The sequence below is a fragment of the Ixodes scapularis genome, unplaced genomic scaffold (assembly GCF_016920785.2).
Source record: "Ixodes scapularis isolate PalLabHiFi unplaced genomic scaffold, ASM1692078v2 PGA_scaffold8__174_contigs__length_109621045, whole genome shotgun sequence".
NCBI classification, from domain to species: domain Eukaryota; kingdom Metazoa; phylum Arthropoda; class Arachnida; order Ixodida; family Ixodidae; genus Ixodes; species Ixodes scapularis.
This window is the reverse complement of record NW_024609883.1, coordinates 43,113,912-43,138,576: the sequence shown is the minus strand read 5'-3', so window position 1 is coordinate 43,138,576 and position 24,665 is coordinate 43,113,912. Positions and strand designations below refer to the sequence as shown.

General features: G+C 46.3%; 1 protein-coding gene across 4 annotated transcripts in view; it reads right to left on the bottom strand.

Annotated features, from left to right (window-relative positions):
• Positions 1–24,665, bottom strand: part of LOC121833517 (L-threonine 3-dehydrogenase, mitochondrial-like) — a 41,762-nt gene that overhangs the window by 2,408 nt on the left and 14,689 nt on the right. For 2 of the 4 annotated variants that reach the window (XM_042286879.1, XM_042286880.1), the window contains exons 2-8: positions 10,259–10,394; positions 9,743–9,785; positions 9,565–9,635; positions 8,250–8,572; positions 5,354–5,444; positions 3,512–3,778; positions 2,133–2,299 (exon numbers count right to left, since the gene is read on the bottom strand). In XM_042286879.1, the coding sequence (XP_042142813.1) occupies positions 2,172–2,299; positions 3,512–3,778; positions 5,354–5,444; positions 8,250–8,572; positions 9,565–9,635; positions 9,743–9,785; positions 10,259–10,391 (1,056 nt within the window). In that variant the 5' untranslated portion in view covers positions 10,392–10,394 and the 3' untranslated portion in view covers positions 2,133–2,171. Of the gene's footprint in view, positions 1–2,132; positions 2,300–3,511; positions 3,779–5,353; positions 5,445–8,249; positions 8,573–9,564; positions 9,636–9,742; positions 9,786–10,258; positions 10,395–11,969; positions 12,139–13,098; positions 13,193–24,665 lie in introns of those variants that run through there. The other 2 variants (XM_042286878.1, XM_042286877.1) reach the window with 2 other exon arrangements.

Below are 24,665 nucleotides of genomic sequence, written 5' to 3'. Positions count from 1 at the left end.
ACTTTTCTCCGGCGATGAAAACGCGTGAAAATTCACATCCTTTATACGGTACGCGCCAATAATACCTTCAACTTGAGCACAGGCACGAAATGCTCCAAATAAGAAATCCGGGCGATGTTCGCAAACACAAATGCTTAGAAAGCACCACTGTAGTCGAAGTAAACAAACACGACGACACGGGCGTTTCTGCCGTCTTGAGAGTGCCGCCACAACATCGCCGCACGAGTAGATGGACCTTCCCTTCTAGTACGTGCTGGGTTATCATAGCGACACACAACGAAAATTCACAGTCAAGGATAGCCCTTTTACGCAGAACGATGAACTTCCACCATGCCGTCTACGACGACGATCACAACCGACGCCATGTTCGCGGATAGAAGCAGCTGGCCCGCGACCGGCATGCAAACGCGCTCGAACACTTCTCCTCGACCTGCGATTGGTCTGTCGTTGCGGTTGTTTCCAACACAGCGGAGGGATGCACGCACGTGAACGACACGTGCATGCGTCCCTCCGTCGCTTTGGCAACTGAAGCCTCCCTCTTCGCTTTTCCCCGCTTTTTCGAGCAACCTCCTCGCCCCGCGACTGCCGCTCACGGCTAGCGCCGTTATCTAGTGTCGGCGCGGTTGGCAGGCTGTTCGAGAAACCGCACTATAACCGGTATTTCCCTTCGCGCGCCTCCATTTTAACGGTATGTAATTACATGGAGTTCTATGGGAGGCGAACCGGTGGTTTAAAAAAGCCGCGTTATACCCGGTCCTGCACTATAAGCGGTTACGTTGTAAGTGGTCTATACTGTACCGTAAAATACCAGGGGAGCACTCGCCCCAATTTCACTGAAAACGGGGCGAATCTAGACATGGGCACTTGTCTAATCAGATCGAGCAGTTAACACATAATTTGCAGCATTCCCAAGTTTGGGAAATGTTACTAGTGGGCGCTCGGTTGTATTCTACAATAGTAAGTTTTATTTAAAGTGCCCAAAAACAACTGCAACCAACAGCGCAGTCAAGGCTATGGCGTGGGCGTAGCCAGCATTGAGCTAAATGTCATCACCATTGCCCCTTTTTGCTTGCTTTTACTTCTCCAGGCAAGCGTTACGGGGGCAACGGTGATGACGTTTAGCTCAATGTTGGCTACACCCACACTGTTGGTTGCGCCTCAATTCGACTGCTGGAGACGGCCGATTTCGGCAACATGGCAAGTTGCAAAATTTGTTGGACTGTTTAAGAAACATTTAGACGGAACTATGTCGTAATATTTAATGTGTGGTCTTCCTAGGTGATACTGGTGAGGACTGCATTTTTTTTTTTTCAAAAACAAAAATTGAAGGGCTTTTACAAATCCCTGTAATCCAAAATTAGAGCGCAGCACCCGAGGAGGGGAGGGTATGCCCCTCCTCCTCCCCTATACACTCCCATCCTCTGCTCCTCCCTTCCTTTCGTCCTCCTCCCCCATACCCTCCCCTCCTCCCAGTGTCCCCACTAAATTTAGCTGGAAAATTGATGCCACGTGACCTCAACACCACTTCAGTTTCCCCACCAAATTTAGCGGGGAAAATAATGTCGCATGACTGTCGCGTCACTCATGGACAAATTCAGTTTCTCCACTAGATTCAGAGGGAAAATACTCTTTTCAAAAGACTGCGCCAACACCTGTCCGCCATTGCTTGCTCACATACTATGAGCATTTATTGGACACGAGGTTCTCTGCCAGCGTTTGGCATGAACTCGGATCTAATCACGCGCTTCGTGAGCAAACAGTGGTGACCGTCAATGTTGCTTGACGGACTTTTTAAAATGGTCTATTGACGTCACGCGACCTCAACACCAATTCAATTTCCCGCTAAATTTAGCAGGGTAATTACACCGATGGTGATGCTACTAGACGCCGAAACGGGCGCCTAAGAGCTGTTCTCTGAAATGAAGTGGAGTTGCTCTTTAATATTTTTAGTACGCTAAGGTGTTACCAAGGTTTATCGCGCTTGCGCTGGAGGTGGGATGACCAAAAGGCTTCCCCGCTGTACTTATCAATAAATTTTCTCTCTCTGTCTGTCTGCAACTATAGACACATCTGCTAGATGATTCCGGTCCTTCTCGCTACACGAAACTACCCCCGTCCACGCCGGAACTTACGTCGGTCCTATGCATATCTGAGACGATCCGAGACGCCCCCTAGCGCTTGTACACGAGCCTGAGGTTGTCCACCATGATCTTGCACATCTGCTCCAGGTTGTAGCTGGGTTTCCAGCCCCAGTCCCTCCGGGCGTTGCTGTCGTCAAACACCTGTGGCCACGAGTCGGCTGCGAGCAATGACAGACGCACGGGCTTGTTTGTTGGTTTGTTCACCTAGCATAGCGCACGGTGAAACCTATGCTCTCGCCAGATCCAGCGACAAGATACGATTCTCCAATCAGAAACGCGCTCTGTGCGACTAGAACACGGAATACGAGACCTTACTTCAGCTGCGGCCGTTTCCCTAGCTCATGGGTTGTCAAACTGCACCGACTGGCGTTACATCCAGCGAAATCACATCTACCTCATCTTGTTCGCTGCCGTGCACTCACCGTGAGCTGTGCTCGGCGACGGTCATTTATGGCGCAGCAACAGTTTAAGATCATTACCGCCGCCGAAGAGATTGGAAACAGAGCGGCAGGGCGGCTGTAGATCGCTCTGCGATCCCAAGGCTGGTGCACGCTTCGAGCTCGAAGAAGCGCTCGGAATGCTCTTTGAGGAGGGGAAAGGTCACGAGTGGGCAGTGTCGACGGAGGTATGGCAAGACCGCAGCCTTTCCAGGCGAGATAATGCGGGCAAGTTTCAAAGTGTCGCATCAACGATCGACTCAACGGCACGGGCGACGACGCCATCCGGGACTTTGAAGGCACCTCAGATGATAGCTGCAGCGACTACGGCAACGAGTGAATTGTATTCGAAATAAAGATACGGTTTCTAACAAGGTCCGGAAAGTGTTTTGCCTGGTTAATGGACCTTTTTCCAGTAAGCGTCTGCGCACGTGCACACCCTTTTCCCTTGACCTTGACCGCTCTTTCGCCATTCTTGGGGGGCACTGTTTTCTTACGACACTAATCTGTTTCCATGGGAGAAGGCGAGTCCGGTTGCCCTCCATTTGTAGTAGGCGGCGAAACCGTCATGAGGCGCTCCTTACTGGAAAAAGGTCCATTGTGTGGGTAATACGCAGGAGTGAGCGGGCAACTGCCCCGTTCCTAGGCCTCCCAAGCTTAACTTTGTTTGAATAAAATCATTGATATACACCCACCAAAAGTTTAGTTTTTGGTGACATAGCAAACATTGGGTCAACAAAATAGATCTGGGCAACATTTCAACCGTAACTTCGTATCCTGGCAGACTCCTCCCCCCCTGCTTGCCGAATGCCTACCGCATTATCTGCGGAGGTGGATAGCGCAAAAAAATTCAGCGCATGTCCCATCCACGCATTGATTAACGAAGAAAGATTTTCGGGTGTTCAGCGTCTCTTTGAGAAAGGCATCGCTCACCGATCTTCTGCCTGCCGTCCGGCCGGTAGACCACCTCCAGCTCGGGCACAAGCTTGCGGACCTCGCGGAAGAGCTCCTCGGGCGTGAAGTCCATGGCGGTGACGTTGTATGTGCGCAGCTTCAGTGCCTCCGACGGAGCCTCCATCATCTCTACCAAGGCCCGCAGGCAGTCCGTGATGTAGATCATGGGCAGCCGCGTGTCCGGCTCCAGGTAGCAGCTGAACTTGCCCTCCCGCAGCGCGTCGTGGAACACCTGCACCGCATAGTCTGCCCCGAGAAAAGAATGCGAAGGTTGACACCTTGCAAGCCGGGTTCCTTTTTCCGCATGCCGAACGAGAGTTTGGCCTCACTAACACTAGCATGCTCTATGAAGAATATTCATTTATAAAAGACGCACTATTTTATGGGCAGAAAGTTAACTGATATCTGCATGTCTCCAACCAATGAAATATTGCTCGTATTGTACTTTTCGAGATGGGTACTATGCTGTGGTACCTCGACCTTGCACTCTGAGGTCACTCCTTTGAGCGGGCTTGTGCGGCTTTTGTTTACTCAGATCTGTAACTTACTTGTTTCTACCGCTGTCGAACACCGAGTACATTAGTTATGTCTGCATCTCGGCGTTCGCCACGGAGCGAGAGGTAAACGGCGTAGAATGGCCACTCTGTAACAACGAAGGAGCGTGCCAAAACAGAAGTCGCCTAAGCAAAAAAATTTTGCTCTCAAGAAGTGACAAAACGAGAGAGAACATTGTTTTCATCGCTTGCTCATACGTGCGACTACACACACACAAAAAAAAAAAAAGAAATGATGGCCCAGTTGGGAAGCAAACCAAAACAAACTGGGAACATGCCCAGCCATATTCGGGGGCGGCACTCGAAGGGTTAAAGGGAAGATGGGGCACTTCTACATTTGAGAAAAAACGCTTGAATTGCGTTCATTTGGCCTTTAGATTAACAGACATCAAAATTGTATTTCAATGCGATGCGCCGGAGAGCCATACGAGTATTTTCAAAATAGGACTGAAGCCCCGCCTCCCTAGCCTTGGGCAGCCAAAAGAGCCGTCGATGACGTCACGGACAGCGACTGTCTCTGGCGTTTTTCTCGCGTTTAACAATACTTACGCAGCAAATGGTTTGGGTATTCGGGTTCACGGGGTAAAAATACTCTAGAATTCACTTCTAACTCATTTTTTCCAAGAAGCTCCGTAGCTTCCCTTTAAGCCAGCATTTCCCAGAATGTGGGTCACAGCCCCAAGGGGAGTCGTGACATACGCTTCTGGAGCGGCTTGAAAACTTAGAAATTGCAAACTTGGCTTTTCTGCGGTAGCGTCGATGACGCTACCACTGGAAAGACTCGGGAGTTTGGTTCTGATGAGCTAGAAGGGGAGGTGTGGCTGTCAAGCAGGTAACAGCAGTCCCACAATTTTTGAGTCTACAGAGCAGGGCATAATCTGAATGCGAAAAGCAGTGCCGCCATGCGCTGCAGGGCTGGAAGAGAAGATGCTAACAAAAATGGGCGGATTCAACATTCCATTACAATTTGTAGGGTTACTCTTCAACCGTAAACAGAAGCAGGACACCTAATTTTTTTTTAATATTTGTTGCCTGCTTTATTTTATTGAGAACCAAATTTTGAAAGAATTAACTGGCCTTGGTCATTGTGGTGCTGCTGCTAGCCTCCATACGGCCGATGGTGATAGATACGCATGAAGCGTGGGACCAATGTCGGCCGTTGGGAGAAGCGAGCAATCATCACACGTCCCCTTCTAGCCTACTTACTATAGGTAGTTTGGCAGCAATGACTGCTCGCTCTGGAAAAAGACAGACGGTGCATCCGAACCTGTGGTTCCGCCCCCGGGCTCTGTGTCGTAGGAGATGACGCCCGGAAACCGAAGACAACGGAAGTCCAGCCCAAACTTGTGGTAGTAGTACTGAAAAATGTTTGTCCTGGTTGTTGTACGGGCGCTTCTATGACGAAAAGTCGATTTCCCTTAAAACAAACTTAATTATGGGTCATTCGCCAGGGAACATGGGACTTGTTTCTGACATTCTAAATAGCTGATTAGCTCTGCTCCTAGCCACTATGCCAGAAAGCAGACATGTGGGCTTCGGGTAGGAAGGAATTGTGTTGCACGTATGTTCAGACAACAGAAGTTGGTCAGCCCCAATGGGCGTCTGGTGTTTCCACTGTAGATGAGAAATTTAGCCAGTGCAGTACCACTGTTAGCCTGGGGTCTTTGAAGGGATGGTGAACCGAAATTCGGATTTTAGAAAAAAAACAATGCAGGAGCTGTAGGCGGGACGCTACAATCCCCACAACACTACTTGTAAGGCAATATCTCGAATGGACGGCCGTATTTTGGGAAAAAGAGGTCGAGATTGAACCAGGCCGACGAGGCGCGTGATCGTCAAGATACCTAGTTTCCTCCTCTCTTCGCTTCGCTCCCTCAAGGCGGCGAGATGGAGAAGACGCGAGGCCGTTCCCTCTCCTTCTCGAAAAAACATGACGAGAAAATTTGTCAAATGCGCCTCCTTTTCTTAAAAAATATGGTCATCCGTTCGAGATATCGCTTTATGTGTAATGTTTTGGTGTCTGCAGCATCCCATTGCACGCTTTTGCCGCGTGTTTTGTGGAGATTTCGGTTCAGCATCCCTTTAACGTGCATCATGCAATAGTGACTGAACAAACAGACACTGGTACTATGCTCATCCAGATTGAAAGGGCCAGGGTTGGGTACTGAACTCCAGATCCCCGAGTCCTGCAGTACGAGCTTTCGCTTCGCGTGCTCCGAGCTGAAGTGCATGCCCAACCACCAATTGCCCCACCTCGAGTTTAAGCTACGACAGTCATGTCTCATCGATAGTTTTGTGCGAATATTCAAATTTTCGAATAGTAGTTTTGAACACTACGCAGTTCGATATCCACTTCGAGGTAACTGCGATATTCATACTTTTCGAAGTATTAATCGCGGCGGGCTGGCCCCGTTGAGTGCGCTTCTCACCCAGCACCTATGCACTGCGGGGAAGCAATACCTGAGGAGCTCGCGGGCTCAGCGGGTATTGCAGTGATGTGATTGCTGTGCCAATTGCGCCAAACTGCGCCAAGGGGCTAACCCTGCTACATCCTGCTACATTTCGCCAAGATATGGGTAATTTGTGCCAAGCCTGCGCCAAAGGACCAATTTAGGTCGCCTTTCAAAACCGAAACTAAACTGAGTACTGTAATGGAGCAGGCGTGTGTTAGCAGGCGTGTGTTATGTGGCGCAAGTGGCCGCCTGGCACAAAGTAACGTGCATCAATTGTCCACCCGGTCTTGCATGGTTTTCCCGGCGTCTCGCGTTTCGCGCTCTCGTCTTGTGGGTTTCGTCACTCGTCTTTTTCTTTTTTTATATTTTCAGTGATAGACGCGGATGTGTGCAGACGCTCCGACGCTAGCGTGCCGGGTACCATGCCGTCATGCTGTGAAACGGAACCACGTTTCTGCGCCGTAAGAGTTACTTTGTGAGCTGAAGCAACGGCCGTGGGAAAACTATATTTGATCATTGCCTTTCAGTCGCTGTGGCCGCACGACGTCGAATGTTGCCGTCCTCACATCACTGCAGATATGGTACTTTTTAAAATGAAACTAAGTACCGCCGCATGTTCATCAACATTCCTGTTCTGTTTAAATTATTCGTTACTACAAAAATTCATTTTTAATTTAAAGACTGCTCTGTCAAAGTATTGATTACCTAGGTTTCTCTCGGTGGGCTTTCTTTCGAGAGGTACCTCAGCACGCGAAAAATCTGCCGTGAAATAAAGTTGGTGAAGAGAAGTGAGCTAAAGCAAAGAAGGCAATGTCTGCACGCTGAACCCGCACAGCGTGCTTGTTTATCTCGAGTTCAGTCATTGCACAAAGTGCTCCAAGAATGTTTTGAGGCAGGCTCGCAATGTCTTGCATCGATGCGCTCAGGTTCTTTATTTTTTGTGTGTTTAGCTTGTACCTTGTTTGCCGGCCTGGCAAGCCCGCACCACTGGACTGTTTTTGTCGCATGCTCGAAAGTTACATTTTGTGTACAATTTTGGGGATAAGTTAGCGACGGAGTGAGGGGCATGGTTTCGGTTTCGATCGGACAGCAGTTGTCTGCGCTTGCGTTGGGCATACTTCGTCGCACTCGCGCGACGAAGTATGCCCAACAGCAAGCCTGCCGAAGTTTGCCTCACATGCATGCGAACATGAATGCGTGACTGAGGCACCAGCTGGGACGCTTGCGATTCATTGTTTTACGTTTGCTTACTTTTGACGAAAATCTGGCTCGTCGGAAACCAGTAAAACGGTGGCAAGCGGTTTTTCGAAATTGCTTGGCAATGCCTACAGCACTGTACACTTGTGGGATGTCTGAGCAGTAAAAACAGAAGCAGCGAGTTCTATCACAACACGTCACATCAGAACACAACGCAACACAAAGTGCCCTTCGTTTGTACAGCACTTAAAACAAATATATTTATTTTCCTAAGAATATCTGCTCCAAAATCCACTTTTGCTGCTCCGAAACACTGTCTTGGCTGCTCCAAAAGCCGCTTTTGCTGCTCCAAAACACTGTTTTGGTTGCTCCAAAGGCCACATTTGCTGCTCCAAAAGACTGTTTTGGTTGCTCCGGAACGTGCGCCAAAATGGCTTAGGCCAATCACATCACTGGTATGCAAATTGAGCAACTTTCGATTAAGACATGGAGACTGTATGGAACCAGCGTTACCTCCCCCAAGAGCTCGGCGTGGACCTTGGACACTCCGTAGATGGTCCGGGGACGCTGTACGCACAGGTCGGGGGTCAGGTGGCGCGGCGAGTCCGGCCCGAAGGCCCCGATGGTGCTGGGCACGAAGAGGCGCAGCCGGTACTGCTTGCTCAGCTCCATGACGTTGTGGACCCCCTCCACGTTGACGCGCATGGCAAGCGGCACGTTGCGCTCGCCGATGGCCGACAGGAGAGCGCTGAAGTGGATGAGCCAGTCCACCCGCTCGTTCACCACAATCTCCTGGAGGTTCTTGAAGTCCAGGATGTCCGCGTAGATGAAGGGACCTGCCAGGGATCGCGTCGGCAATGACTTTGACGAGCGAGCCCTTTACAAGAGACTTGTGGCCTACGCTGGATAGGCTTGGATATGTCGATCCTGTGGAACCCCCGGCTACCGCGAAAACGAAGGACGAGGCCATAGACTTATATTGCTATGACCCCTACCCACTTTGAGCAGACATCTTTTTCTCGCTTGTGCAGAATGTGTATGTGCATGTAGGGCTTCGGTTTCATAACGAAATGTCCCAGGTACGTGTATTGGAAGCGTGTGACGGAATTTGGCAACAAAAGTCCTCACTAAATTTAGCGAGGAAATCAAATTGGTGTGCACAATTTTACGCCAATTCAGGTTTCCCCGTCGAATTGTGAGGGAAACGCACCCTCCCCAGATTTAGCGGAGGTTGGTCGCGTGACACCTATCACATGACCGGGTGACCCGCAGTGACCTCGCAACTGTCGTACGCACTGTATGTATGACAGCCACAATACGCGCGGTGCTCGCCGTACACATTGCGGGTACAACGTTCTGAGGAAAACCCTCGTAAATAAACGCCCCACACAGCTCAAGATATCCTGCACATTTTTGTGTCTTTCGACCTAATCCCTAGGATTAAAACGCATGGATTCTTTTTCTTACAGAATTTTCGGACGAGTATTTCTTCAGATTGCAAACGTACAGCATACGAGAACTAGCAGGGACATGCGAAACTGAAACTTCTGCAGAGAGTTGGGCCTCCGTTGGCTCTGAAGTCGACGACTACAAGAGACAAACGTGCCACTCACGTTTTCTGCTGCCGCATACCAACCGGTTTAATTCCACAACGAGTTTGTTGACCGCTTCGATCGGTTCGTAGGTCAAAGGATCATTGTACGGATTACAACATGGCCAGTATTGCTAGTACATTTAGATTCATAAAATCAAATGTCGACGTTCACCTCGCAATGTACGTACATGGCGTCTGCAGGGGGTCAAGCAAACAAACACGCAACCGACTCACCCTCGTTGAACACTTCCTTGGGTGGCCGCACAATGTCAGACATGATGACGTTGTCCTTGCCATACTTTTGCCTGCGGACACAAGTTTATTCGTTTTCTGCAATCTCCAGGCAACAATGAAAGGCAAGACGAGCTGCCAGCTGTCGCTGACCGGGAGTGCGACAGAGACTCCAACTCACCTAAGTAACCGAGCTAGGCCCTTTCCGAGTTGGCCCAGGCTTCCTGCGAAAGGGAAACGATGCAATGGGCATAAACCTCTTGCTTCATAAAAGAAAGAAGATGGAACTGCGCGCGGCACGACAACACTTTGCTTACAAACGTGAGCCATGTTTCACGATGATATAGACTGAGCTTCCGTTCACAGTGAACGTTAACGTACCAGCTCGCTTTGATAAGAGTGCTCAATTTTTTACCCTTGCAATCAATCCACGTCTTCACTAGGGTTCCGTGTTACCGACTTCATAGTGTACAAATAGCACGCACGCTAGTATTTGGGATAAAACACAACATGTGCATCGCACTGTTTTTGAGGATTATTTTGGGTAGTATTCAGGGGCGTTTTTTCGTGGTTTATTTTCCACAGATTCAGTGGTCTTTGGTTTGGGACAAAGAGACATACGTTTACTGGGGCTTTTGTTGAAGCAAACGGGACACTGGCACAAAAACACGAAACCGTAGTCTTAAGTAATACCGACCTGTGATGAGTACCCGTGGTGTGTCTCCCTCCGTCGACCCCTGGGAAGTACTGCGGACGGCAGTGTAGCGGCTCGCGACGGCTACGGATGACCGTAACGTCCGCCGCAGCGTGGAGCTTGTGGCAGTTAGCATGACCTGCGTAAAAGGCACAAAAAATACTGTCGTAGACCTGGCGCCAATTTGTAAGCCAGCTTGGAGAACTTATCGCTTTAATTTTGTGTAACTCTTTACCTTAGATCTGTAAAGTAGTTATTTCTCTCTGGTAAGCAGTAGCTAGGCAGTAAATTTATCAATAGTAGTACCAGTTATGTATGATCCGTGTCCGAAGAATTGAAAATGCTGTCGCATACATGGCACCACTTTGCAAACCCTCTTATTGAAGGAGTTATCCCGTCAACCTTTGCAAAACCTTGTTGCTTTAAATCTGTAAAATACTGTAAAACCCTTTATTTTCGTGGTCCCTATTTTTCCTGAATTGGTCACAGACGACATAATGGCAGCCACTATATTTCGCAAATTCCAGATGCCTGCATTGAAACTCTTAAGGACCGAAATTTTCTCGTGCCCTAAAATTTTGCGTAATTTTCAATTTGCGAAAATTAAGGGACCATTTAGACACTTGAGACTTCTGAAAAGTGAGTGCCTTGGAACCTCTTAATATCTCTTACAGCGAGAGGACACACTGGCACCATCTATTGGGTAGCAGTGGAAACTTGGTGGTCCCACATATTTTCTATTTCTCTCGCGCATTATCCTTTCTTTCTTGACTCGAAAAACTTTTGTCAACGTTATAAACGAGCCTTTCTCATAGGTATTACACACATTTGACCTCGGAAATCCCGCAAAACCTTTGCTCTTGTGAAATGCAGTTCGAGGGTCACCGCATAGATGGCGCCAGCATGCCAGTGTTTTCTCTCGTCCCAAGAAATTTTAAGAGGTTTCAACTGGTCTTGTCTCTCTCGGTAGTACTCGGTTGCAAGGGTGTAAACGGGCCTTAAGAATTTTACAGTAGCAATTTGTTTCTAGCAAGCATTAGCTAGGCAGTAAAAATGTCACAGTAGTAAAAGTTATGTGGTGGCAGTTTAGGGTTGTCACAAACGACGGGGCATGCCGAGCCAGAGAAAGGTGTATTTGTTGCCTATGTGTACGCCAGCATCTAATGAGCAACAATCCCAAACCTTATGTTAATTAATGAGTGTGTACTGATTAAAAAATCCACAATAATTCATATGCTTATGCATTGAGATTGGTTCACTTCTCTGGCCAACACTATGGCCATATGCTTTTAAAGATGTCTACGATGCTTAAAGAATTAAAACTGAACAACAACGCGCCGCAATATTACTCCAGTACCGCTCGCTTCACCGCAATGCACGAAGGGGAAAACAAAACCATTTCAATATACACGCGTGAACACCGCTACGTATTGCCATTACCGCACCCCAATCACCGCCATATTGCAATATCAATCAGGTACCACTCATGTTCCGCATCAACACGGCTCAACTGCAATAACAAACCGTGAGAAAAAAAGAAAAAAAATTCAGCCTGCGTGGCATTTTTTACCGCAGTACGCCGGAGTCCTGCGACAAAGCCAACCTCCCGAAGCACCGACACGTGCACGCATCACGCATTTCACTCAAAAAAGACTAATCAGGTGGAAAGGACGGAGTTTTCGGAAAACACGCGCCAAGAAAAACTATAAATCACCTTTTCTTTTTGTTCCTCTGAGCGGTTTTTCAAGGGCGATCCGCAGCGCAGAGGTGTCGACAGATGGTACGACGACGACGGCGAACACAACACAGCTCGCGGCCGTCTCCAAAAGCAAGTAAGCGCATTCGGCGTAGGCAGACAGCAGCCGTGGACCAAAGCTGCGTAACTGACGTCACATGTGCCGTCAGCGACCCCCAACGCGTAGCTAGCGCAGCTGTGCCAACGGGCCAACGGTAGACGCGTAGCACCAGCACGTGTTCTCCGTAGTTGCAGACGACGCCGTGGCTCCGACGTCGTCTGCGTCGAATAACGTTCCGGGGGAAAAAATAAAATAATAGTAGAAATCGAACTTTTGGATGGGCAGATTTCCTGCCGCTGCAACAGGTTGCTGTATGTTTGCCCGTCCACGCAAAGCGCGCAGCGGAAATGCGCTGTTCGCCCAGACGCGAAGATTAATTTTGTTTTTGACTGGTCCTTTTTAGGACGCGAGCAATCGATCGATTTTTGTTTCGTTTTGTTTTTAGTGTCCGCGGCCGCGCTCGGTATTTCCAGTTGGATGGGCGCGACGCTGGATTATGTAATCAAAGCTGCGATCTTATAGTGGGATGGCTTCTTTGGTATTTGACGTCCGGCGAACTAGAATCTGAAATATACATTTGAAAGAAAGAAAAAAAAAAAAAAAAAAAGAGGATAACCTTTTTGCGGGAAATATGTACGCAAAATTTATCAATAGAAGTGGACCTCAGAAAGGAGGCTACACTGCATCTACCAAAAATACAAAAAAAAAAAAAAAAAAAAAAAAAAACTGAAAAGGAAGCAAAACAAAACAGAAAAATGCGAAATCGATTTGATCAAACCTCTAAAAAAACCGTCCCTCCCAACGAATATCCCACCGCCATACCGACATTCAAAGCCACGACCGGCTGTGATTCAGCTCACATTCTCAGAACCACGTCCGTTCAACATCCGACAGTGAAACAAACAAACAAAAATCATACCGAAGATCAATTCTCGTCTAACGAAACGACCCTGCTTTTCCGCCAGCAGCGCACCGTTTCTGCGTTTACCGTACACCACCGCCGATAGATTTAGCTCGAAAACTCTCTCAGCAAACGGTCTCACATACCTGAAATTGTTATAGTAACCCGCGAGCCTTGCGGTGAAGCCAACACCACCACTCTAACGTTGCAGCAGAAGGGAGCAAACTTGCGACGACTGTGGCCTTGAAGTGCATGTACGGACCGTCGGAAGGGAGGGGAGTAGCCGGTTATGACGAGTTGGTTGTCTTTTTTTTTTTTACTTCCTTAGTCGTACCCCCCGCAGAGGCTACTACAAAGGTACGTACTACAAAGGGAACATAATGACAGGTAAATTGCAGGATTCGGCACGCTTCCAAGGCCGTCAAACCCGCTCGGAAAAGAGAGCGTCGCGTGTAGTTCGTGCAAAGACCTCCCCAACCACAGCTGGTCGTTGGTCGAGTTAGATCTTGTGACCTGTTTTTCTTCCGAAACGTGTAGTTGGTCGCCAGACGAATACTTGCGTTGACGCCTTTTTTTTTTTTTTTTTTTCTTCCAGTAAAGAAAATATGCTGGTTTGGGCAAGGATTGGGTTTGGGTGTTGGTGGAATCCGAAACGAAGTAAGACTATCCGGTTGCAGACGACGCGTCCACAAGTTAGAAACAAAAAACTCTCTCTAAAAAAAAGTCGAGGAAAAGCAGACGACAGTGCTGGAACACTGCTACATAAACGTGTTTTCTGACTTTTTTTTTGTTTGTTTTGCTTTTCTTTGTAATTTGCACGCAGGCGGTAATAGTCGCATTTTTACGCTTGGTCTGCGTTGAGCGCGTGGCCAGGAAAACGTTGCATTGCTTGTTTCCTGCCAGGTGTTCATTACAAAAGCAAGCTTGAGAGTACTAAGCCGTGTCGTACGTCACAAAGGACTAATTAGAGCGCAACTGTGAACGTCGTCGCTCGCGGTCATTAGTTACGCCGTTGTGTAGGTCTCGCAGCAGACAAGCAAACAAAACAACAAAGGAGCTGTGCAACGATTTTAACGTTGAAGGAATTGGCACCTTCTACTTTTGACATTGTTCATATTGTCACAAAGGACAGAAAACACACCTCCTTCCTTCGAAATGTTGCGATTCCGCCGCGTAATCGCGAAATTAGAATATTCCCCGACCTGCAGCCGCGAGCGGCGGCCATGAGAAACACGCGGCGTGATGTCAATGGGGGACTTGTAGAAAGATAGCAAGTTGTGCGAATACCTGCTCGATAAAAGGTAACTTTTCTATAAATCTTGTCGTTCCAACATAAATATAAATGTGTCAAACACATGGTGTCATCGACAAAACTTTGATTAAACGGAGTTTTAGTGGCGCCATCACCTATCCGAGGTTCACAAAAGCGTCAGCCCTATCTGCTACCGCGAACGCCAGAAGCCAGAGGGGGACAGCCGGACGGGTATGGCCGGACCCGGGTGAGTCTTTCGCGAGTTTCCTCTTTTCACCATATTGTTCCTGCGCCCGCCAGCACATGGTCAAGCGGTCGCGAGCAGATGAGTTCTTGCTGCTCACTGATGGCTCTAGAGCGAGCTTTACCGGAACCCCGCGCAACCCCCATTGACGCCACAGCGCACGTCACTCGGAAGATGGTGAAGTAGTTGAGAGGTGCCGAAAACATGAATCTTTGTCCATTTTTAAAATAAAAACTAAGACATTCAGGCAAAAGAGGTTTTTTGTTTTTTACTTCAGAAAGGTCGAGACACCAACTCGCACCGAAACTGTTGCCAAATCAGATTTACGCTTAGACCTCTCAACTTTCAATGGCTCCATAGAAAAAAAAAAAAAAATATATATATATATATATATATACTTCCTGATAAAGGCCCTTCCTGAGGAAGGCCGGACTCCGGCCGAAACGTTTGCGGTTTTCACTAAGGGTCTTTTCTTCTCAGTTATATGCCCACGCCTTCGGCCTGCCGCCACCACTCCCGTTGTGTGTATATATATACAGGGTGTTTTTTTTTTATTCTTACACATTTGTTTAAAAAAAAAACGTGAAAGCTACACTAATGCGGTTTGTGCAGGTTGGTTATACGGCCAGGCGGACAGTATGTGGGTGGCTAATCTTTATAAGTCGGCTAATTAATTAAAATTCGTTAATTAACTTTTTAATTACTGAAAATAAACATATGGTTTTAATTAGGAACTTGCTGAGCACCATCGAAAACCCCTAAATCAACTAATTTTAGCAGGATATAGCGTCGGGGCAGCGTTTTACGGCGTTCTGTAAAAACGATCTATTTGGACGCGTTTCTAGATTTCGGTTTCTTATCGGAGCGCATCTACGCGCCCGCGATCCTGCTCCCTGGTGCTCGCGGCGCGAAACCACCTCCTCGCCTCCTTCGTAGAATGGAGGGTAGGGCGCACGCGTGTTGCGCGTCTCAGCTACTGGGGAGCAGGACCGCGGGCGCGGTGATGCGCTCCGATAAGAAACCGAAATCTAGAAACGCGTCCAAATGGAGCGTTTTTACAGAACGCTGTAAAGTGCTGCCCCGGCGTTATATCCTTCCAAAAATAGTAGATTTAGTGGTTTTCGATGATACTCTGCAAGTTTCTAATTGGAACCATATGTCTATTTCCACGAATTAAAAAGTTAATTAACGAATTTTAATTAATTAGCCAACTTATCGCAAAGATTAGCCACCCACATACTCTCCGCCTGGCCGTATAACCCACCTGCACAAACCGCATTAGTGTAGCTTTCACGGTTTTTTTTTTTAAACAAATGTGTAAGAATAAAATCACTGTGTCGAACCGAAAAAAATACGGGTTCGGTTACGGTTCAGGTAAATTTATTTTGTTCCGGTTCAGTTCCGGTTCGATTAATTCGATCCGCGAACCGGTTCGCGAACCGGTTCGGGGCGCTGAACCGGTTCGGAAATTATAAATGACAGATTGCAACATCAAAATAAGTTACAAATAAAACATCTGAAATCAGCACATATGAAACGGGATACATCGTAGTGTAAGTCTTAGGGATTTCTACCAGGAATGGTTTCTTTATGTGCACTCAAAGGTTACCTCACCGACCTTTACGCATTCGGACTTCATCTAATTGGGTCCGACGCAGTAGCTGTAAAATCCGCGACCTCCTTACAAACCCACTTACAAGTAGAACTCGCTAACTATCCCGCCACCTCGGCGTGTAAGCAATTGAAGGAACAGTGGGGAGAAAATACAGCTTTCTTTATTTGAACTAGCCTTCGGTAACTCAAATTAGACCCTTAAAGAAGTTTTCATTAAACAAGATACGGAATATGAAAAACACTTCACCGAACGCAACGCCAGAAAGACGTAATAGGATAAATATTAAAAGAGAAGAGTTCGCTGTCTCACAAATATGTTAGCTTCTAAGTGCCTATACGAAACCGGATGCATTATTATCAAACTCCACAGCCTTTTCTTTTCTAATTCCGATGGAAGCAAGCTTCAAGAACTCGCGTGTTCTAGAAACGTGTTATGAAACGAGCACACAGCAGCATTTAGGATTTACGAGATTGTAGGAAAATGAAATCCCGTGACGCGATTTTTTTTTTTTTTTTTAACAGCCTTTTAATTCTCTTTCTTCCGTGCAAGCCGCGACCAGCGCAATACTGGTTCCTATCTCAAGATTCATGGATGCAGCCACTGATCATTGAGATCAGTGGATGCAGCGTTTGTCAAGATTCATGGATGCAGCGTTTATATTCCTAAGACTGAGTGGAGAAGAAAAATATGTAAGCGAGGTGTGTGTCAGTTGACGGCACTTAGAAAACAAATGGCATTGATAGCACATTCATTGTCAACAGCGCGTGGCCGAACCGTTTTGACATGAGCCGGTAACCGTTATTCTTTTTCCGGTTCAGTTCCGGTTCGGGTTCATCGCGATAACAATATAACGGTTCGGGTTCAGTTCCGGAAAAAATACCGGTTCGGTTCCGGTTCGGTTCGACACCCTGATATATATATATATATACATATATATATATATATATATATATATATATATATATATATATATATATATATATATATATAGTACTCCCGAACATAACTGGCATCTCCTAACTTGGCGAATGTTCCTATTCTCTCAACCATCTCGGGGTTAATTTTTTTTTTTTTTTTGCAGTAAAAAAGATACGCTGGTTAGTGTGTTAGTGGAATTTGAAACGAAGTCAGGCTATCCGGTTGAATTTATGGAAATTCAGGTAAGCGGAATGCCAAGCCCCTTTTCTAACACATTCACGTAGGGGTTGAAACCTTCAAGTCTGAAGTCCCGTGCGTGGAAGACGCCAAAGAACCGTCCCTAAAACGTTTAAAAAATGGCCGACCGGAACTCGGCGGCCATCCCCACGCGGTCCCTACCCTGAGCGCCAGTCCCGGGGCTCCAACCCCGCGAAATCAAAATGGCGGACCGCGGTCGCCCGATCTCCTGAAGTCGGGAGTGGAGGGCTTCCACGGACTTGGGATTTTCGGCGGCTCATGGCTCCACTCGCAAACCTGGTTCAACTCTGGCTCCTATTCGTCCTCAACGTCCACTCTGGTGAGCACCGAAACTGAACCGGTACACCGGAATTCTCGCAAAACTGGCCCCCTGTTCTAATGGTCCAATTGATAACGGGCTTTCTGTCCCTCTAAATTACCGTCTCCGAACGCGAAGCTCGAAGATTAATCGAACTCGGGGAGACAGCAGTCCTGGCAAAACGCTTGGGGGAGGAAAGCGGCGCGACGTTAATCATACTCCCGAAGGTTGTTTCCACAGTAATTATCCTCTGTTTACGGATATTCTGGCTGTGTCTTTCGGTATGTAGGATATGCCGTTTGTTCAAGCAAGCGTAGTTTTTAGGCTTTTTTTTTTTTTGTTTTTTACCTTTGTTGTACAAGGTGATTTGTTTTAGGGTGTCATGTATCTAGTAGGCTTCGAAAATCAGTTTCTTGCCTCCTGCGAGCTGTGATTTTTAACGAAAAAACTTACTGGAGGTAGAGATGCAAAATTTCCGGGAATTCTGAAAACCGGAAAAAATGACAAACAATATAAATATATATATATATATATATATATATATAGAGAGAGAGAGAGAGAGAGAGAAATTTTAGAAACATTTGAAAATGTGTCAGCAGCAATCTTTTGAAAGATACCGACCTAGATCAACAACGGAAAAGTTTTTCGCCAGTTTTCGCGGTATTATATTACCTTATATTATTTTTAGACGTTTATGAGAGCTTTGTCAATTTAGCAGCTTTTTGACTACGCGTATAGCAATACACGATCCATACTAAATGCTCTATTGGGTTTACTGTAATTGTTAACATGCAGCCATCGTTTGTCAATTATGATGTTATATTACACAAAATTATGTGCATATGGTGGTGCAGAAAGCGGGAAATATGCGATATATGACAAAAAATTGGATTCTTCACATGCACGCACACACTACAGAACAAACCTCAGGCAGCACTAAGTTATCACTCCTTTGTTTGAAAGTTTTCGCAACTTTATTCTGATATATCGTTAACATTTATTGCTATAGTACAATTCACGCTGAACAGCAGAACGATGTTTATTTGGTGAATGCTTTTGGGGCAATGCAAACAGTTTGACGACGACCACAAGCCCGTGTTTCCTCCCACTTTCTCAGTTGCACCGTCCCCGCACATTTTCGTTGTATGGACTAACAAATCTAATATGGTATAGTGCGTTTAATTCTCCACCTGCACAACGTCGATCAAATGACGTGCGATATGATCCTTTTTCGTTTTGACCTAATGCCAATTCCACCGCGTGTTGTAGAAATTTGCTTGACAGGCTTGTTATTAATTAAAACAAATTGTCTTGGTTTTTGCGGTTTTTTTTTTTTCTATTTATGTAAAACAAAGAAGAAAAAGAAAACGTTCGTTCTCGATTTTTTTAGCTCTTTTACTACTAACTGGAGTATAGGCGCTTTTCTTCAAAGTATCGGCGTTTAATGTTTTTACAACAGGCTTCTTGCCCTACTAAGGATATTCCACGCGAAGTTACGAAAACGAGTATACCTTGCACGCTGTGGTGTTTGTTTTCTCAGAGTCATAATACGGAAAGAACACTAATCGCTTTTCTCGTTTTTTTTAGTAACGTAACAATCACGAGGCTCGTTCTTTTTTTATTTGTTTGTTAAAAAGTGACGCCTTCTTTAGGAAAATCATAAGTTTCATTTCTATAGCTCCTCACCCGTTTAATATAACGCACGCCGAATTTGTAATGAAAGAAATAAAATAAAAATGCCCGGCAGCAACTATTTTGCGGCACGTTGTCACGGCTTGCGCGTAGCGTCCAGAGGGCTCGGACGCTGAAAAGGATACCTGCACGAGTGCGCACTTGTTAGTAGTTTTAAAAACGCTCGTAAAAAATACACACGGTGAAATTGACTGAATATGAGGAAGGGACAAGGGACGGACAACAACGACAAGAGATAAATTGCCATTCCTCACAATGTCGAAAAGAAAAAAAGGGGAAAAAAAAAAAACATATTGCACGTCATTTCGTCGACAGTGCAGGTGGAGGACAAAACAAGAAACGGCGCGGTGATGGAGCGGGGAAGGAAAGTGGAAGGAAACACTGGCGCTTGTGGTTGTCCGTTGCTTCTTCCGTCGTCAAACTGTTTGCACTACCCTAAAAGCATACACTGAATGAACATTGTTCTGCTGTTGAATATGAAGTGTGCGGTAGTATGGCTATAAATGCTTAAAAAATATATCAAAATGAAGTTTCGAAAACTTTAAAACGGAGGAGTGGTAACTTACTATTGCTGCCTGATATTCGTTCGTCTAGCGTGTGCATGCACGTGAAGAAGCCAATGTATATATCATTTATCGGATATTTCCTGGATAGTACACCCTGGGTCAACGAAAACCACGGGACTTTTATAACACGGAACCGAGCCTCCGTTACTGCACCACCATATTTACATATTTCGCGTAATATACGAACAATGGCTGCAAGTTACCCGTTACAGTAAACCAAATACAGCGTTTAGTATGTCAGATGCGTAGTAAAAACTCTGCCAAGTTGACAGAGCTCTTTAAAACATTTAAAAATAGTACTACCGTAAAAAACTGGCCAAAAACTCCGTCCGTTGTTGACCTGTGTCGGTATATTTCTGAAGACTGCCGAATTACTCTTTCTGAAACAAATTTCCAAATTTTCCCAAAATTTCCGGGAATTTTGCATCCCTACATCTTAGAACGTGTCAATATATAAATCAAGTTTTTTTTTTTTCTTTTTCAGCAAATAAAACTTATGAAAGTTAGGCATTGTTTTTGTTTCTTCGAAAATTTAAGTCGAACAGAACCAAAGCTTCGCGTATTTCCTTTCATAACACGAAAAAGACGGCCGATTTAACGTTGGAGTAGAGCGATGCCTGCCTCCGAATGACGTCACTCCAATGCAGTCAAGGAAGCGCTAGAAATTCTATGCAATTTGCGCCTAATTGCGCCATGAACTCATGTCTGCTACGTGTCGCGCCACATTGTCATTTTAACGGAGAATGGTGCCACACCTGCGTACCAGACACAAAATACAATAAAAAGAAAAAAGAAGGCACCGAACTTCTGACTCCACTGCTGCTAGCATTACCAGCACTTCAGAACACATGTTCAGAGTGACGCACAATGTCGCTTCCAAAGCATAACTTTACCAAACCTAACGCATAAAAAAAAAAAAAAAAAAAAAAAAAAAAAAGACACAACAACAGTTGTTATTATAACAGTCTGTCTAGCGGCGTCTTGAGGTTCACAACACGATTTCTTGTCTGGAGCACGAGGGTCATCTTTCGCGATTTACACAAGTGGGTTCGATACGTTCGACCATATAATACAATGGGGGCCGCCGTCCGAGAAGTTGCGCGCCGCCGCCGTTGCTTCAGGGTGGGGGCGCCACCTTCGTTGGGGCAGGAGCAGACGACGCGTCGCGCGCAAAGCCATCGAAAGCAACGAAACATCGCGTTTAAGTTTAAGAAAAAAAGAAAAAAAAAATGAATTGACGAGCTTTTGCTACTCCCTGTGATACAAGAACTTTCAGTACTTTTCTAGAGCAACGCCTTTATAAAAGTGCTGGAGTCCCGTCAGCTTTGTCAGATAAACCTTGTCGGAACGGAGTTGAATCTTGTGCTTTTATCCGCGCTGTCAAATAACTGATCACAGCCTTTGCATATACAGCACATCCAGGGCAGCATTTCAATAAGTGCTCCAACAAAACGGACAGCACCTGGCGGGAAAACACTGAACTGGCCGAGCAGCTCTCGTGGCTTTCGTGATTACATGTTGACAATGGACCTTTTCCACATACCGACGGCACCAGGCGGTGGCTGCACGAACTAAAAATCGAGGACGTGACCTACCTGCGCTACCAATCGATAATGGGAGCTACGCTACCAGTTTCTTCGCTCTCTGAGCAGCGGCGCCTGCCCAACGCGACGTTTAAGAGGGAGCGCTCCTCCTAGCCCCATAGAGAATACACGCGATTTTCTGCCATTTTACGAAAATTCTCATTTAATAACCGTTACACCGATTTTTTCAAACTTTTTTGCTATAAAAAGATTCATTCTTCGTCCAACTATCCCACCGAGCATATTTTTCATAAAAATATTTATTATATTTTATATTAAATCGTGAAATCGGTCGGAATTGGCTGTTTTGACATGTTTACGTTAGAACGCGTTTTTAAAAACCTGTGAATTTTTAACTACAAATGTGTCTGGTGGGATATCTGCGGAATTTAACACGGAATTCAATTATATTAAAATTATAGCTGTAAGTACATCCGTTCTTTAACTACATCGAAAAAACTCAACCAAGGTGTTGTGGCTTGTTTTCCTCGTTTGGACGGTCAAGACTAGTTCGACGAGCGCCGCGTGAGGGCGCCACCATTTCGCCACGCACGCTGCTCTGATTTTGTATTACTCCGCGCGCATGCGCTCTTCAGTAACGCGCTTGTGGTGGTCCAGAGACGGCAAGACCCGTCCAGGCAGAGTGGTTTTGTTTCTCGGGGTGGGATGTCAGGCGGATAGCTGTGCGTGTTTTCATAACTAGAAAGGCCGTCCTCGCAGCTATGGGTCCAAAGAGGTATAAATATGGCAAGCGAAAGGTCTCGAAGTCGCAAATAGAGTTTGCACGTAAGCGACCCTCTGCTGAAACTACGGATGGTGAGGTTGCAGGTGAGGTTGAGTCATTGTGTCGTCGCGCTGCGAGAACGAATTGACTCGGGGTGTTGAAGATGCCGCTTGGGAAGCCATGCAACAGGCCGGAGTGGAAGAAGCGAGGCGCGCGAAGGAATCTGGCGAGATCGATGCCGAAGGCTATCCGCTTGTTACCGTCGTTGCAGACTGTGCGTGACCAAAGCGATCGTACAGGCACAAGAACGACGCTCCTTCTGGTACGGTAAGTACTACATTTCTTCCTCTAAAAGGGGCGCGAATTTTGATCGTAGATATAATATACATTTCTTTAGAGTGCGTTCGAAAGAAATCCGAAGCATGTTTTTCTCGCCACGAAAGTACATTAGTCTCTGTCGCTAGGCTACATTTGGGCGGACGCTGAGCATTTGGCAATGCGTAGTTTATTTTTATGGTGAGATGACCGTGGTTAGAATCCCTCTCTGTTGTATGTGTATTTCTGTGAATGCAAGATTTGTTTCGGCAACTGGGGTGACGATTTCTCACGAAGCACTGGAAACAGTTATGCTTTTTGTGTGCTTGTTTTAGTGACCGCTGTTTTATGTACTATACATTCCGAATATACGCGGTGCCATGCAGTCAGTTCGTCAGACGACGTTTTAGACAGCTCGTTTCTTCGAAGCTGCACTTTTTCAAGGATAAATCGTTCCATCGGAAATAGCCGGCGTTCGTTTCATCGATACACCTTGTGACGTTTCGTCTAGTTTTTCTATTATGTGCGTGCTCGCGCTTGCGAACGTAATTGCGCGTCCGTGTCTGCTTGCGTGTGCGCCTGCATGAGCGAGGATGCTTATGTGCGTGCCCCCCGTGCACATGCGTGTTTTCATGTTTACGCGTGAGTATATATACCCGCGTATCTGTGTGCGTGTTATACGTGCATCTGCGTTCGTGTTTGCACGCGTGGGCGTTTGCCTGCTCATAAGTGCGCGTGCCTGTGCGAGTGCGCGCGTGCACGTGCGTGTGTAATTCGTGCGTACGTGTGCGCGGGTGTGCTTGTGCGTGTGTACGTGAATTTGCATCCGTGCCTGCGCGTGCATCCACGTATCTGTGTTCGCGCATGCGTATGAGTGCCTAATTCGTGCGTGTTTGAGTGGGCGCATGCATACTTGGGCGTACGTGTGCCCAAGTACGCACGTTGTCGGACTTGCGGGAAAGGTTCGAGAAGCTCGAACCTGGTCGAACTCGAACGTCGGCTGGTTCGCGACACCTTTAGTACTCACGTTGCGGACGGTTGGTGATTGGCCGCTGATAACTTCACCGTAACTTTTTGCTTTATGTTTAGCGCCATTTTTTATATTTCTATTCGTGCGATTGTAATCTTTTGCGATTAAACTCTCTGTACTCTTTCCTTGTGACCTATGAAACGATCTCGAACGCCTCGAACAACAGCGACGCTTGCGTTCGTTCTCGGGGCTAGTAGGCAAGGAGGTTACAAGTATTTATATGACGTCAGACTGCCTTTTGATGCCGAGTCACAACACAGAAGTATGGCCACCGAAGGCAAAAGCAGTTATCCCATTGGCGAGTTTGCTTTGTCTTTCAATTTTCACAACTCTCCCGAATCAGTTTTGCTTTATCGTTTGGTGGTCATGCTTGTGGGCGATGACTCAGCACGTGACTAGACCCTATAACCGTTCATGGTGTTTTTCTCTGTTTTTATTTTTTAGATTGAACGATTCTGCTGCAGTGTGGAACGAACTACACGAAAGTGCTCAACCTTCTACGAAGTCTTCCGAGGAGCAGAACGTGTGGGGATCAGGACTATTGGAAGATATGTTCTCAAGTCATGAAAAACTGCCCGGTCGCCAATCATTACAAATTGTCTATGAAATACTATAAGAAACAATCAGTGTCGTGAAAAATTGTATAAAAATACTTCGTTGTGCAGTGCTGGTGGCTAGTTGTGATGAAGTAACGAAGGTATATGCCGGTAGTTTGTCATATATATATTCGATTATGTATTTATTTTTAAAGTACCTAATATACAGTGTTGTTTTTACTTAACTGGAACGTGTTTTTCTTTTAAAAGAGGGGGAGGCATTTACCTTAGTGCCGTATTCACTGTGCCTTTAGGGGGCTCGGCGAACACTACATGGGAGATCATTGTAGCGATAAGCTGGGTGGGTAAATAACTAAAATCTGCTAATCAAGTTTCCCACGAGCGGGTTTATAGCTCGTATTGCAATTATATATTTAAAGTCATTAGACGGTAAATAAATTTGGACGTATTGCTAAAACCCAAAGGGATTTTAAGTATCTAGGTTTTCAGTTTTTTTATGGCCAAAACATAATTGGCTCGTTTGGCCACGGGAATCGCAGTACCGCTATTTCTGCATAGTTGAATAAAGCAATCACTCGCTAACCCCTCGTACAAAATAAATAGCGTGTTAATTGCAAACACAATGTTTATAGTGAGAAATAATATTCCGGAGCGCCTCTCG